The following is a 14,702-nucleotide window of genomic DNA, read 5'->3' on the forward strand; positions in this document are numbered from 1 at the left end:
CTATCCATTTTATATATGTCAGCATATAATTATTATTTATTTTTGCATTTTCACAGAAGAGTTTTTATTTCTTGGTCATATTGATTTAAAAAAATGGCTAAGTTTACCTATTTTGTTGTTTATTCTGGAATACTGAGTCGCTGATGGGGGGGCTTGTTTTAATCCAGACTAAATCACCTGAACTAACAGCATTGATAAATACATGTTGACAAACTGCTGACAAAATCTAACCTGACATGTCCAATGTTAACAATTCTGTCTCTTTAAAATGACCTTGAGAATTCAGAATAAGCTCTAATTTATTGGAAGAATCCTTGACTGTACATGAGAACTGGACATAGTGACCCCTCCTCTTTTGTGTTTCAAGAAGCCAAAATCTAATATACATCTTTTAAGATAAAAAAAAAAGCTATTACCCAATCATTATATTTGTCAGAACAACATTCTCGCTCTGCTACCTTCTTTTTTTTCAAAATATTTTTATCTTTTTATTTCACATATTTCTTCAATATAAGCTATTCAAGCTATATACAGACAAATCAGATGCAACAATAACAGTCTCACGACCAGCGTTCGATATGTCTCTTAATGCAGCTTTCAAGTGGTAGGGGCATGGACTTCCAACAAGCTCACTCCTGATTGGCGAGAGTGGTTGCCATAGAAACGTCGACCCCGACCGACTCGAACCAATTACTGTTTACTGATTCCAACATGGCAACGTCCACATCACAAAAAATAGAGACTTAATTGACTTCATTTCATAGGAACCAAGTGATTTTCTATGGGTGATGTCACACTCACTCAGTCCAGTTCTCATATACAGTCAATTTCTTTTAATAATTTTCCTTTTTAAGATGTAGTTCTTCCTGTTTAGTATCCTAATAAACAGTTGATTTTGGTAGAAAGTTGTGTGGTTTAGATTTTGCGCTATTTTGCCGTTCAACTTGTGGTTTTGTTTTGTGATCAATTTTGCTTGATAACAGTGCATTGTGCATTCACCACTTCTTACAAAAAAATGCCCCAACTATGTGAGCTGTAAAGGGCAACACCCTTTTTACTGCATTAGCTCCGCCTGACTAACTTGTTGTCAACTTAAAGATGCTAATCACAGCATTCACTTTCAAATGAAACACACTTATCTACTTGGAGAAATCCATATGTTGGCTTTTTTTTTCCCCCGGCCAGGTGGTGTATATCAAATGAGCAAACAAAACATCTGTGTCACTTAGAAATTAAGTAAATATATACAACAGAGTCAGTGCCAATCAATACACACACAGTGAGACACTCTTTCCTTTCAACTGCAGTGCTTAGCAGCTCAAGGTGGAGCGCTGAGCACTTTTCAACGTGGGTGGTATAGAGGAAAAAAAAAAAAAAAAAGAACCACCCCTTGGATTCGTTTTAGTCTCTCTCACACACATGCACCCAAACACACACACACAAATTTATCTTTTTCACTTCCTACGCCTCCTGAGAACGAGAGCAGAGCAGGTCTGAACAGGTGCACATGCTAAGCGAGGCCATAATAATGGCTGAAAGACACATGCATTTGAAGGGGCTTTATATTGACTCACCATCACTGCCAATTATATCCCAACGCTCTTTGAGAAACCTTTGCCTAACAGTAAACAAAGGCAACACTTAATCAACCGTGTAGTATTTTATTTTTTATATACTCCACCTCGGGTCATAATTAATGCGTTTCCTACCTGGATTGGCCTCAGTCACGGATGAAAGCATGATTTACAGTGAGTATAGTCAGAAGGTTATTAATTTCTCTACTGCTGTTTACATATCAAAGTGCCCTTGGCAAAGACACTGACCTCTGCCTTTAAAATGTAACAAAGATGAAAGCATTCTTAGCTTATGGACAACACTATACATAGACTGAGAATGGACGACGCACTATGTCAATGATGATTGCACTTTATAATGTGTTGGTCAGGAAATGTTTCACAAATACAGTTCATTCATTTTAAAACTGCAGGCAGGCATTTACTAAAAAAAAAAAAATCTAGTTTGCACCACCGGCTTGAAGGAGGAGGAAACATCCTGGATTTAGTCGGGACCTCAGCTGTTTGAAGTGGAGTTTTGGTTCCTTCCTGCACCCAAAGATGCCTGGATTGCCCAGCTTCCTCCCACAAGCTAAAATCACAAGTTAAGTTGCAGCTGTTGGTGATAAAGGAATTAAAGGTTGGGAAGATGCAAAAACCTGTGAAAGCCGTTGGTTGATTGATTATTATAAAAGTGTCCTCACAGGTTTTGTATGCAACAGACTGGCGACCTGTCCAGAGTGTACCTCGCCTTTGCCCAACAGTAGCCGGGACAGGCTCAGATAACTCCATGACTTTAAAAGAGTTATAGTAAGTTAAGAAAATGGATGGAAGATACAAAAATGTTTGAAAAGTTAATAGACTGAGTCAAGAATATGTGTTACTTGTGTGATCTTACCTAGTTTTATTCATTTTTCCCCTTTACATTTAGTTCATCATGTTACATCACTATATGATGTATTCCCTCATTAATTGCAAATACCCACTGTCCCACTGACATCATTTTATTTTGAAGAGAATACTCTGAGCAGAGAGAGTCATCCACAAGGTGTCACCATTGACTAGATTTTGACTGAACTGCCACTTCAATGTTTTCTAATAAGAAGGATGGCTGCTTCCATTAAAGACAGAATTAGAATATAAATTGGTAATAAATCATTTTTTACAGTTTTTGCATGGATGCACTTCATGGAAACGAATAGATTCTAAGAAACTCGAATGATGCAACTTTTAAGACTCAAATATATTGAATGGTGTTTGTGATGATTTGGAGAATATCAGCTGCAGGTGAGATGAATGTTTGAAAGATTGTTCTGCAGGTGTGAGAACTGTTCAGAAGTGAGAGAGGCCGCGCTGCTCATTTTTCTCTTTCTGTGGTTTGTGAGCGCGCACCGCAGTTGTGATGGGCGCGCGGGAGATGATGATGATGATGATGATGAGAGCGTGACCTCACCGCTTTCTGCACAGCTGCTGGTGAGTGGTGGTGGTGGTGGTGGGGAGACCCGCGGGGAACCAGCGAGAAACACAGAAGAAGACGCAAAGAGAGACGCGGAGAAGCGCACCGAGGGGAGGATTGGAGGTGGTCGCGGTGCGTCTGTGGGCTTCTTCCCACCGGCTTCACCTCCCAGAATGTTCCGCGTTCCCGGGTGACTTCCACGGAATCCGAGTGGAGGAGGAGAAGAAAGTCGCCGCGGCATCTCCTCGGACCCTCCAGCCCAGATGCTTACCCTCTCCGCCGACATGGACGACTCCTCGTCGCTGTTGGATCTGCTGGAGTGCTCGGTGTGCCTGGAGCGCCTGGACACCACGGCCAAGGTGCTGCCGTGCCAGCACACCTTCTGCCGCCGCTGCCTGGAGAACATCGTCAGCTCCAGGAGCGAGCTGCGCTGCCCCGAGTGCCGCATCTTGGTGGACTGCGGGGTGGACGACCTGCCAGCCAACATCCTCCTGGTCCGCCTGCTGGATGGGATCAAGCAGCGGCCGCAGCGAGGAGGCGGAGGAGGAGGCGCGGGAGCTGGTGGCAGGCAGTCCCTACCCGGTGGTTCCCTGCAGGGGTACGCGGCGGGGATATCCGCGTCCCCTCCGGGCACTGCAGTCAGAGAGCTGCCGGTTGCCACCAGGAGCTCCCCCGTTAAGGTTGGTGACTTTCCCTCCATTCATCAGTTGATGTAATTGTTTGCATTCTGCGAAATGATGCTTAAAATGTAACTTTGTCACTCTGGTGCTGCTCAGCATTGAGGACAGGTGGACAGAATGCTGCTGCACTGAATTTACATGCAAATTAATTGGCTGCATGATAGATTCATCCAAGCTGCAACTGTTTGGTTATAACTTCAGAAAGGACGTGTTTATCTGATTCTGACATAAGTAAATAATAATCTGAACTGAGTTGGCAGAAAAGGTAAGAGCTGCATCCTCCAAAGACAGATTGGTGTTGTTGCTGTTTTCCTCCTCTTATAGTCCAGTTGCACACAGGCTGCAGCAGTGGGAGGTCTCATATCCCACAGTCAGTGGGAGAATAATAGAGTCTTGTTTACTTCCTGTGTTGTGTGCCCAATGCATCCTCTCTTGGCTGTGTTAGAGACTGTAGCTGCACTGTGGCAGTCACACAGTACACAGTGATATCATCAGCACTGAGCGGTGAAAACCTGAGGAGAGAGAAGGAAAAAAAAGCAGAGGAAGTCTGCCAGTTGTAATGAGAAAGAAATGTCTGTTTCTGATCTAATTCTAGATATCTGCTTTGGTATTTTGTGGTGATTCATATTTTCTTGTATACATGCTTTCACATTTCTGTTAGAACATCGATTTGTCAGATAAAATGATTTTGGTCTTGTGAAAATGTGTTGGTTGGGAAACAGCTTAGTTTGACCCTCAACCAATACAAATAGAAAAATGAGATATAGAACATTTAGAGGGACAGAAATAAATTCTCTAATAAGATAAGAAAAGTCTATTGAAGACACACTCCAATAAAAGTTGTGTTTTTGGGTGTTTTTAACATGTTCTTGTGCCCTTTTTTTTTGGTGATGGATGACATATATAAAGGAAATTAAGCTTAACATAGCATCTCTGGGTATTTTCTTTCTAAAAATTGTTGTGAATCTAAAAAAAGCAACAATTGCCAGGCCACAAGCTCCCTGCTCCTCTCAATTCCGATGAATCCACTTGTAGACGACTAGATCCATGTATATCTTTGTTTTTCTCGTCCGAACGGGCATCTGGCTCAAATCTCTGATGTTGCTCACCATTTTCTTGTACCGGTAATATTAAGTTGGGGTTGTGAAGGGCCATAAGCTATAGCAAGAGCATGTAGACAGAAGGATGTTGGGAAGTAGGGATGGGGTCACTCTGTGCAAAAAAAGCCACAACTCAGATGAATCTCTAATGAACTACTTCCACTCTGCAGAAACTATATCTTTTTTTTTTTGCCTAAAATTAGCATATTCATAATTAAAAAGCAAAGGATCAAAAGACAGACTTTAAAAAAGTATGCATAAAAGTATTTGAAAGGTTTACTCAGATATAAAAATGGTGAGGAATGTCTCTAAAATGGATAAAAACGTTGTTTTTTTGTTGCTTTTTTTGCAGACAACATTCACCTTTAGAGGGATGTTGTGAATTTTTAAGAAGCTTTATTGATTTTTGACTCTCATTTATTCATAGCTGTGGATGGGGGTAACATAGAAAGGGGGCTTAAAGCAATATAAAGATGTAAATGTTTAAAAGTTAGCAGTGGACTAACAGCCCCATTTCTTGCCTCCTTGAATGTGGATAAGTTTCACCAAATGAAGAATTCGAGGCTGGTTCAACAATACTATAATGAATGGCATTGGGAAATACAGACTCACACATACATTTATTTAATATATTTTTGTTCTTGAAGCACAAATAATCTGATTTACAGTTGTGACAGGAAAGAATGTGTGAAGAAAAACAGTTTTTGTGAATTAATTCCCAGATAATCAACTACTTGCTGATTGATTAGCGCACGATTTTGTTCTCAATCAGGCCTAAACGAATGAAATACACATAATGTACACTTGTGTCATAGCCGGGGCCAGTCTGTACTTGTTTCTAGAACTCCATGGGGAGACCGTTGTACTGTGGACTTAACTTTTATTGCTTTTATTTCCGCACACAAGAGCACACACGTCTGTTAGCCACCCCACCCTACCCCCACTCTTACCCCAAACAGGCAAGCCTCTCCTCTTCCTCATTCTACCATTCAATCCCCTGCAGCCCCCCGGCCTATGTTTGCTCCTGGCACTCTTGGGACCAAAAGATTGCAAGAAAACTGTGTGAATTACTCTCCCACCTGCAGGTTGCATTTGTGTTGACTTAATGGTTAAAGGCATCTGCACAGAAACAAGTGGATTTTGCAAAAAAAACAAGAAAAACATTTGAATCTGTCTTTAAAGGAAAGGTTTGTGTGATGCCACCACATTCACACAGTCACTGAAGAGCTCTTGACTGCTAAAACAGAGCACTATGTAGCTGAAATTAATGGTTGAAGATAAGAATGAATGTGTTGCCATGGAAAGGGAAGAGGAGAGAGGCATGCTGAGTCAGCAGCAATACCAGCAACACCCCCCACCACCATCGCCACCTCTCAATGCCCTTTCTTAGCATCTGTCACAAACCTTTGCATCTTACTGGTTGCAGTGTGTCATTTCATTTTTACCAGCTGCTCTTTTGAATTTAGATTGTCAGAAACAAAAACAGCAAAAACAAATCAAATGAACAATAATGAGATCATGGACTCACAGGCATCTGTCATTTATTTTTGCTGTGCTCAACCAACAGTTTTAGTCCTTGAATTGAGGTTTTGCTTTTAAGCTCTTCGAAAAAAATGTTGTGCTTTCGTTGACTTTGGCGACCTCTTAAGTAGTACATCTGTTGTTGTGCGGTGCAGGGACAATCACACAAGTAATACAATGTGCTCCCCATGTGGTATATAAAACAAATCTTCTTATAAAACAGATTTTCCGTGCAATTTCAGCTGAGTGGACTGGAAAGCACGTGTCTTAAAAACCATTGTTGCTGTTAACAGTTTTCTAGAATGAAAGGAACCAACCGTAGCTTGTTCTGCATGTGAGCCCAGACGGTTTCTGACAGTGCAACGAAGCTCAGCTAGAGCTCAATTCCAACATAATTAATTCTGATGCAATAATATTAATCATTCAGATCATTTGCATATGAGATAGAGGAAGATAGTAGATGCAAAAACCAGCCATATGTTCGGCAAATATTAATTTCTTGGTCTCATGGTGCTGTGTACCACATAGGGAGGGGACAAAAACAATATTACATCAAAGTGCATATAAAAATTAAGGCTAGAATTTTTCAAATGTCTTCAGATATAAGGCCAGAGCCAGCTAAAACGCCCCATGGTTTTGGAATAGTTGAAAAAGAAAGTTCTAGCTCTTGTTTCAATTGGTAAGGAACTCCTTGGTATTCCAGACTGAAGCACATTTGAAAAAGAAAGTGACCAAAGGCAGATGTAGTTCACCAAGTAACCACTGGGGGCATCTTGTAAAAACATGTCAGTCTTCATTCACTCCAACGCCTTTTTTTTTAAATTGTACAATAAAAAAAGAAACATTATTTTTCCTAATAGCACTGAAGATGTGTTTGCTGTTAACATCTAAAATCCATCTCTAGTTCAGCTAAACAAGGTAATTTTATCAACATTAGTCAGTATTTGATCTCTACTATATTTTCACTCTAATTGAGTTGTCTTTTGGGTTGAATTAAACAAAAATGTGTCACCAGATTCTGGTTAAAATTACAGTACGGAAGGATTTAGCGAACAAGCTAATAAAAATGTAAATTCCTTGTTTATTTTTATTTATTTTTTCATGAAGTACTATACCTTGTAGGCATGCCAGTATAATTTTAATTACCATATTTTTTCATACCAGTTTCAACTCACTAACAGCATGTTTTGGTTGGTTGTGGAGGCTCAGTCAAGAGAATTACACTCGAGCTGGTTTGCAGACCATGTTTATTTTTCCTGCACGCACATGAAACCCACTTGAAGGTATTTTTTGATTTCCAAGTATTGAATGGAGAAGATGCAAAGCAGTGCATTTATAGAAACAGTTTACACAGTGATGGTTTCTTTTGGTTTTTATGATACAAGCTGTGTCAGGGCTTGTCCTCCAATTATACGTCACTGTAAATATCCCCTGTGGTGACAACCTAAACCCTACAACAATAGATGGCTGTTTAATAAATAGGTACAACGCTTGAGTAGTGTATTTAAGTACAAGTTTGAAACCAAGCAGATTCTCAAGACTACAAATACCTGGGAAATTAAAATGTTTTGAAGCGGCTCTAGCAAAGGCAAAGGTGGATTTTTTGTAGATCCTTCTTGGGATGTGAATGTTCTCATGGAGTGCATTAGCTCTTATGAGTGAGAGGTTTTATGGACTTGGCAGTATCTATTTTACACCTCAGTGATTCTCCTCAATTGCTGTTTGGTGATCATAAAGCTCTTCAATTTGCATCTGCATCTGTCTGTCAGCAATAGATTGAGCCTGAGAGGGGATTAATTTTGGACTGAGGCTCAGTTTTCTGCACGGCATTCAGTCAACATTTGATGTGATCAAGAAACTGGTACATCCCTCAGAATTGTATTCTTCTCAGACTCAGACTATCATTATGTGCCATCTGTGGCTTGCAATCACAATAAGTGGTAAGTGTTTAGAGCTTTTCATAAGTGAATCTTGTGATGAATTGTATGCAGCCAAAATAAATTAACTTATCCTATCAAGTCGTACCGTGAAATGATTTGTCCATAAATTGTATGCACACGTTTTATCAACAATGGATTTAATTTAGCTTTCACCTGGTTCTCCTCTTGTCTGTCCAGTTTCCAGCAAAGCAGTTTGGCACAAAGACTCCAACCCTTTCATTGTTTCCCATACCTGCAATTACCTGGTTGATATGGTAACACCTGTGGTTACTATGACAACAAATGGCAGTAATGACAGTATCGGCTTTCATCTCCAGAGTAAAACATTGCTTTACATTGTCATTCCAAAGGATTAAGGGAAGTTTTCTAAAGCGGAAACAGTCCCTGTCGTGTTCCTTTGAAACTGTCTTTTAAATTACAACTAATTTAAAACACAAACACATTCCTACCCTAAGTCGACAATTGCTACTCATAGAAGTTCAATTATTTACAAGATTTTGTTGTATGGTTTCATCTGCTTCTGATTCTCATCAGTTTGAATAAAGAACTACTAAGCTAAATTTTCATCATATATATCCTCCATCTTAAGAAAAGTTCTACAAAGGTGCGTTAAAAACACAATTTTGGCGTGGGTGTCTGGTACTAAAATCCCAACAAGAAAACTTTAAACTCTTTAAACTTTAAAACCTCTGCCTCCTCAGTGTACAACCGCTTCCAGTCTGCCGCACAATCACCACACCTCCAGCACGGGCATAAACACACATTTTTATTTATAAATGGGCAAGTGCATTCATCCACTTTCATTAGTGTCACAAACTGACGATCTCTGCAGTCAACAGCAGCCTCCTCGTCGTTACCTTTGCATACAACTATATTACTTTTACTTCATAAATATGTAGCAAGCACAAAGGTCAGACACTGCACAGGCAGGCCAAATTTTCTCTGAAGTTTGAAAAACTTTACTTTTTTAGAAACTTCTTTTCTATAGATGTGTGGACACAGATTGTTAAAGAAGCACATATTCACACAAATACTCCCCTGATAGTCTTTACATGTGTCCTATTCTAATGTTTTAATGAGATGAGAAGGCATTAATATCAGTGGGACTACAAAATGACCCCCATGCTGACACAAATGTTTTTGCATATGCTTCTATGTGCTCAGCAGTTTAAGATGTGCACTTCTTGGGAGAAATCAGCTATATTCCTGCACGCTTGTGTGATTGTGAGAACATGTTTGCATTCATCTTTTTGTTCATTTAATTAATCTTTTCTGCTGAAAGCAGAAAGTCGGAGAGCGTGGTGGGGGTGACCCTGTTGTTGGTTTAGAGACAGCGGCTCTGAGAAAGAGACAGGAGGCAGAGCTGAAGATGTTGAGGGTCTTTTTGAGAGTGATGTGGATGGATTTGATTAGGAATAAAAAAAAAAAACCATTGAAACAACTCATGTTCGATGGGTTTGAGATGGTTTGAGAAGCCAGATTGAGATGGTTTGGGGCGTGTTGAGAAAATGAACAGCGTTTGTGTTGGGAAAAGGATGCTGAACAAAGAGGAGGTTGGTGTGTGGAGGAAGCAGAGGGGGCAGTTGAAAGGCAAGAAGGAAAAATAAATCTGGTACTGTTTATTTATCATCCCCGTGCAATCTTGTTCTTCTTTAAAAACAAACAAAAAAACACCTCTTTCTTCTAAGATGATTATCAAGTTTTTTACATTTTGTCACTTCTATGCATTTTTGTGGTGCATAATAACTTTACTAACAACATAGAAGCAATACAGGTCAGGATTAAGAGATTGATGGCTGCTGAATTTAGACATTTCACATTTTGGGAGAAGGTAGTAATTGGGTCGAGTCTAGAGGTTTGAACAATTTGGTTTTTTTTTTTAAATCAAACAGACTTTAAAGCTTGACTGCAGTTCCCAGGGGTGTAACCAGTGACACAACTGCACAGACGACCACATCCACACATAATAGGCTTTTGTAACATAATATGGTGTAAGAATTCACCATGTTTTGGTCACTGTAAACATGAAAGTGCATGATCTTTTAATTCTATAGTTTTTCATGTCTAGACAAATAGATCACTTTTAAATGTTTTTTTCATCCCTATTTTTTTGTTTGTTTTTATTATTGTATAGTACATTTTATTGAATTAAAAATGTGTTCATATTTTTATTTCCAAAAAGGTTTCAAAATATTCTTTTAACTAGATGTTTGAACTGAACCAAAAAAATGTTCTTTGTAAAATAATGAATTCTTAAGTAAAAAATACTATTTAAAAACCTGTTTTCCCCTAAAAAAAACTACCAATTCATAGGAAAATGTACCACATATTTGTCTATTGTATTTTCTAAAATGAAGGTTGTTGATTTATTTCTTAAAATTAATTTCTGACATCTAACAAAAGAACTTGAATATCAATATTTGATTAAAATAATTAGCAAAAGAATAGTCTGTAATAGAATTAATGCATAAGAAAATGAATATGAATGAATATGTTTTGTTTATATTCTCTCTGTAATTTGTTGTGTATTTACATGTTATTGAGGGTGTCATGCCAAAGCAATTTCTAAATATCACCCTTCCACTTTTTTTATCATTAATGACATGGCTGTAGTTCACATGTTTGTTTACTGCATGTGTTTCTTTGCATTATTACAAAAAAAAAGCTCAACCTAACTTCAACAGTTTCTCTGGAAAGTTTGGCACAGTACATGTCAAAATTGATCCTAAATCTTCTTCAGACTCATTGCAGTAATGTTTTATGCTACATTTTTATCACATACATTAATATATTTTTACTGGTAACATTGTTTTACACACTATGAAATAGCAAATTGCTTACTTTTGGGCTTTTATAAAGCTGTGCACACATGCTGTTAATCAATTATTTAAGTCCACTTATGTCCTCTACCTACCCTCCACGTGTTGATATAAAAATCATTACATTGAACTGAGCTAGTATATATACAATTTATTTTATATATTTTTATAGACCATTTTACATATTTTAAATATACAAACATGTCTGAAATAAATGTAGGAATTTAGTTGAATTGAGTTAAACTGCATTTAAAGACCTAATATCCTATTTATGATTATTATGTTAGATTAATTTCCATACAGGTTATCTTTCTTCTTATAATTCCTTGATAATACTTTCATTCAAATAAAAGAATAATTAAAAACAATATGTTTTATCTTTTATTAAGCATAGATAATGAATAATAACATTTTTAAAATATATGTCTGAGCACAGCATGTATTTAACCTCATTATAAATTTAAGGAAGACATCAATACTGACACTTTTCACATATTTTAGTTCCTTTCTGTCTTTTTGCAAATATGCCTCAATCATCTCCTCCTCATCTTCCTCTGCTTCAAAATGCATCCCCTCCTACTTTAAATTTTAAATCTGGGAGAAAACAGACTATTGTCTGGGGAAGAGTTGATTTATTAGCAAACTAAAGTCTAAGGAGGATTTAAAATGTGGCACCAATGGATTTTGTTTTTTTTCCCTCAACTTCAACCTGCTGCTCACTCTCAAAGCATGGGGATCCATCATGTTGAGCTTATGAATATTTGAAAAAAACAAGTCTCCCTTTTTCTTTTTTTGACTTTCTTATAAAAGCAGGTATTTTGAACAGATTACTCCAACATGCATCAAACGGCCAAAACAAAGTCCCAAAGTCATCATAATTATTCAACTGAGCGTGCAGCTGGACGATATCAGTACTTTTTAATTTCAGTTTGAAGTGTTGGGTTCAAGCCTGAAAGGGCTCATGTGGGACCATTATATGGACTTGTAGTACAGTAAATAGTGATGCAATAAGACTCCAGGAGAATGATTTTCCTTAAAACACTGCATGCCTTGTGTGTTTAACACTGTGCATTAAGAAAACATTTTTATAAAAGCAGAGAAAGTGTAAATAATAGGAGCTTTCCAAATGGAAAGAGGAGGGCATAGATTTTGTTTTGATTTGTTTTTGCCCATATTTCCAAAAGCACAAAGTTTTCGATTTTAAAATACAAAACAAGTCAGAACAACTTATAATTGAATTGTTTTTTCGTCTGGTTTTGTGTACTCAGAATAGATGGTGGTTTTCTTGTGAAATGTGTGCTGCATGCATGCTAATCGAAGGTTATTCTGGGACACAGCAGTCCACGGTTTTGTGACTGCAGCACAGCTGTGATTAGCCGATGTTTTGTTCGCCTAAGTAAATGTGCATTTAAACCGACTCATATGCATGTCCATGACAGGTGTTGCAACAGATCTACAGTATGTAGATTAAAAAAAAATGCTAATATGTTTTATGCTGACCTCTTTATGCCTGTTTATGTGTGTAGACTTTTTAATAGTGCTGTTAAGGGAAGTCAAGGAGGTGGTGAGGACGGGTGAGTGTTAAAGGGGAAGTCACAGAAACTGTGTACAGATTGTGTAATGGATCCGTGTCTCTTATATTGTTAGTTTGCATTTGAGCAGTTATTATTTAAGGACTTTACGAAATCTAAATTATTGGAAACAACTCCAGAGATGCTCAAATAACAGACATACTTTTAAATAATAATGACAGAGCACTAAACAACAGCACAAAAGAACAATGGAAAGTTGTAGGTTTCTGTTGGTTTTGCTCTCAAAATAGAACATGTTTACTATTGCTCCTGGCAGCTTGTGGATGACTCAGCCTTCATTAAGCCCGTGTAACATTTTGATGCCTTTATTATTGTTGTAGATTTATTATTATTTTTTTTTTTTAGTTCATAAGCGAAAGTCATCACTGTTGAGGTATTGATTTTCTAGCACATGCCCTGATATGTCATCAGTAAACATTCTGGAGGTTTTACACGTGCTGCTTCATGAATCATCTCAAACAAGACTCATTTGTTGTTTTATCTTTTTGTTAGTCAGAGATAGAACAAGCCTGACTCAAGATGTTCTTGATCAGTCTCATACCCAGTCAAAAATTGCCTAGTTATCTATATTTGACATTATTATCAATAGTAGTTGCTGTTGTGCTTAAGCATGAGAAGCTAATGACCTACAGCATTAAGCTATTGTCAGTTCTCTCAGTTTTTGGAAAATTTAGGACAAAAGCAAACTTTGAAACCACCAGTTCCGACCAGAGCTTGTTACATTTTTGGTTTATTTTTTCTGTTCTGCAGTTTTTATATTTTTGAATAAATCAGGCCTTAGTTGATAATAAAGTGTTTTAAGTTATATCTTGTGATAAGGCAGAGTGGTAAGCAGTATATTTTTAAAATATGTGTACAAGGGGTCCTGGGTGTCTGTGTCTTTGCAAGCCTGCTCCGTCATCCATCACTCCCACTCTACACCTTATTTTTAGAGATGATGTATTTGCTATTCTTTAGTAAAACGCTGCTGGTATAAACCAAGACTGTCTTTATATTTTCATCTTCTGTGTCACAGCATGCCGGCAAGAGTAAAGGTCGCCTGTATCATCAACTGCGTCAAACAGAATACCACCACGACAAGCCATATTTTATACATGGAGATCTCACCACACGACATGAAAGATACCTTCACTGTGACACAGAGTTGCAAAAATGTTTGATTTATTCATAAATTTCATATTTGTGGCTACATCTGTTTTTGGTTTTGTTTAAAATGTTTTATTTACCTGTCCAAACCACAGAACAGTGCCAGCCACCGCGGGTGTTTTTCTCCCACACACTGACTTATTTTGGGGGCTACTGTTTAATTTCAAGTGCTAAATTCATTCTAGGTTGGTAACCCAACCTTTTTCCTTTTTTTTCACCTTTGTACAAGCAAGATGTTTCACTGTGTCACTCTCAACTGTGCAGTTAATCTCTTGTCTCATGTGCAGCCAGTGTTGAAGAAGTCTTGCTTTGTGCTCCAAATGTACTCCAAAACAAGCCTGTGGAGCACAATATGGATGTAATATACTTGGAAAATTTAAGCGTGTGCAGTGTTGTCTCTTAGAAAGTGTGTATGCATGTGTATTTGTACATACCTGTATCTGTGTAAAGTCTATAGAAAACAATTATACATCTTTTATTTCTATGTCTTAAGGTCAAGCAGCAGGTTGAAGTCAAAACCTTAGTGACTGTGAAAACCTTCAGCACCTCTAGGGGAATAAACCAGTGTCCCTTTTTGATGAAATTCATGTATTTAATATACAGATCCCTTATCTGAAATGGAATACTGTTTTGTTCACAAAAGGACATGGCAGCAGCTTTTCAATGCACTCTTGCAAACAAATCAAGACCTGCAGCAGCTTTTTCTTTGAACAGACAGGAAAAAAGTAGAGAGCCTGACTGTAATTCATAAAACTAGTGTTTAAGATCCAAGCAGGAGGTTGGCATTAAAAATGTAGGATCTGCTGTTAAGTACAGAAGCGAGGGGATAATGGCTTTAGATTGTTTAGCAACTACAGAACCAGGATCTATTGTTACAAACAAGGCTTCCATAGAC

At 37.9% G+C, this 14,702-nt stretch overlaps 1 protein-coding gene across 4 annotated transcripts in view; it reads left to right on the top strand.

The window, feature by feature from the left end:
• The first annotated feature begins 2,905 nt into the window (after window positions 1-2,905).
• The window catches only part of LOC112154947 (E3 ubiquitin-protein ligase SH3RF3), a 93,796-nt gene continuing 81,999 nt past the window's right edge, over window positions 2,906-14,702 (top strand). For 2 of the 4 annotated variants that reach the window (XM_024286224.2, XM_024286227.2), the window contains exon 1: window positions 2,906-3,689. In XM_024286224.2, the coding sequence (XP_024141992.1) occupies window positions 3,273-3,689 (417 nt within the window). In that variant the 5' untranslated portion in view covers window positions 2,906-3,272. The remainder of the gene's footprint in view (window positions 3,690-14,702) is intronic. The other 2 variants (XM_024286225.2, XM_024286226.2) reach the window with 1 other exon arrangement.

The sequence above is a fragment of the Oryzias melastigma genome, linkage group LG21 (genome assembly GCF_002922805.2).
Source record: "Oryzias melastigma strain HK-1 linkage group LG21, ASM292280v2, whole genome shotgun sequence".
Lineage (NCBI taxonomy): Eukaryota > Metazoa > Chordata > Actinopteri > Beloniformes > Adrianichthyidae > Oryzias > Oryzias melastigma.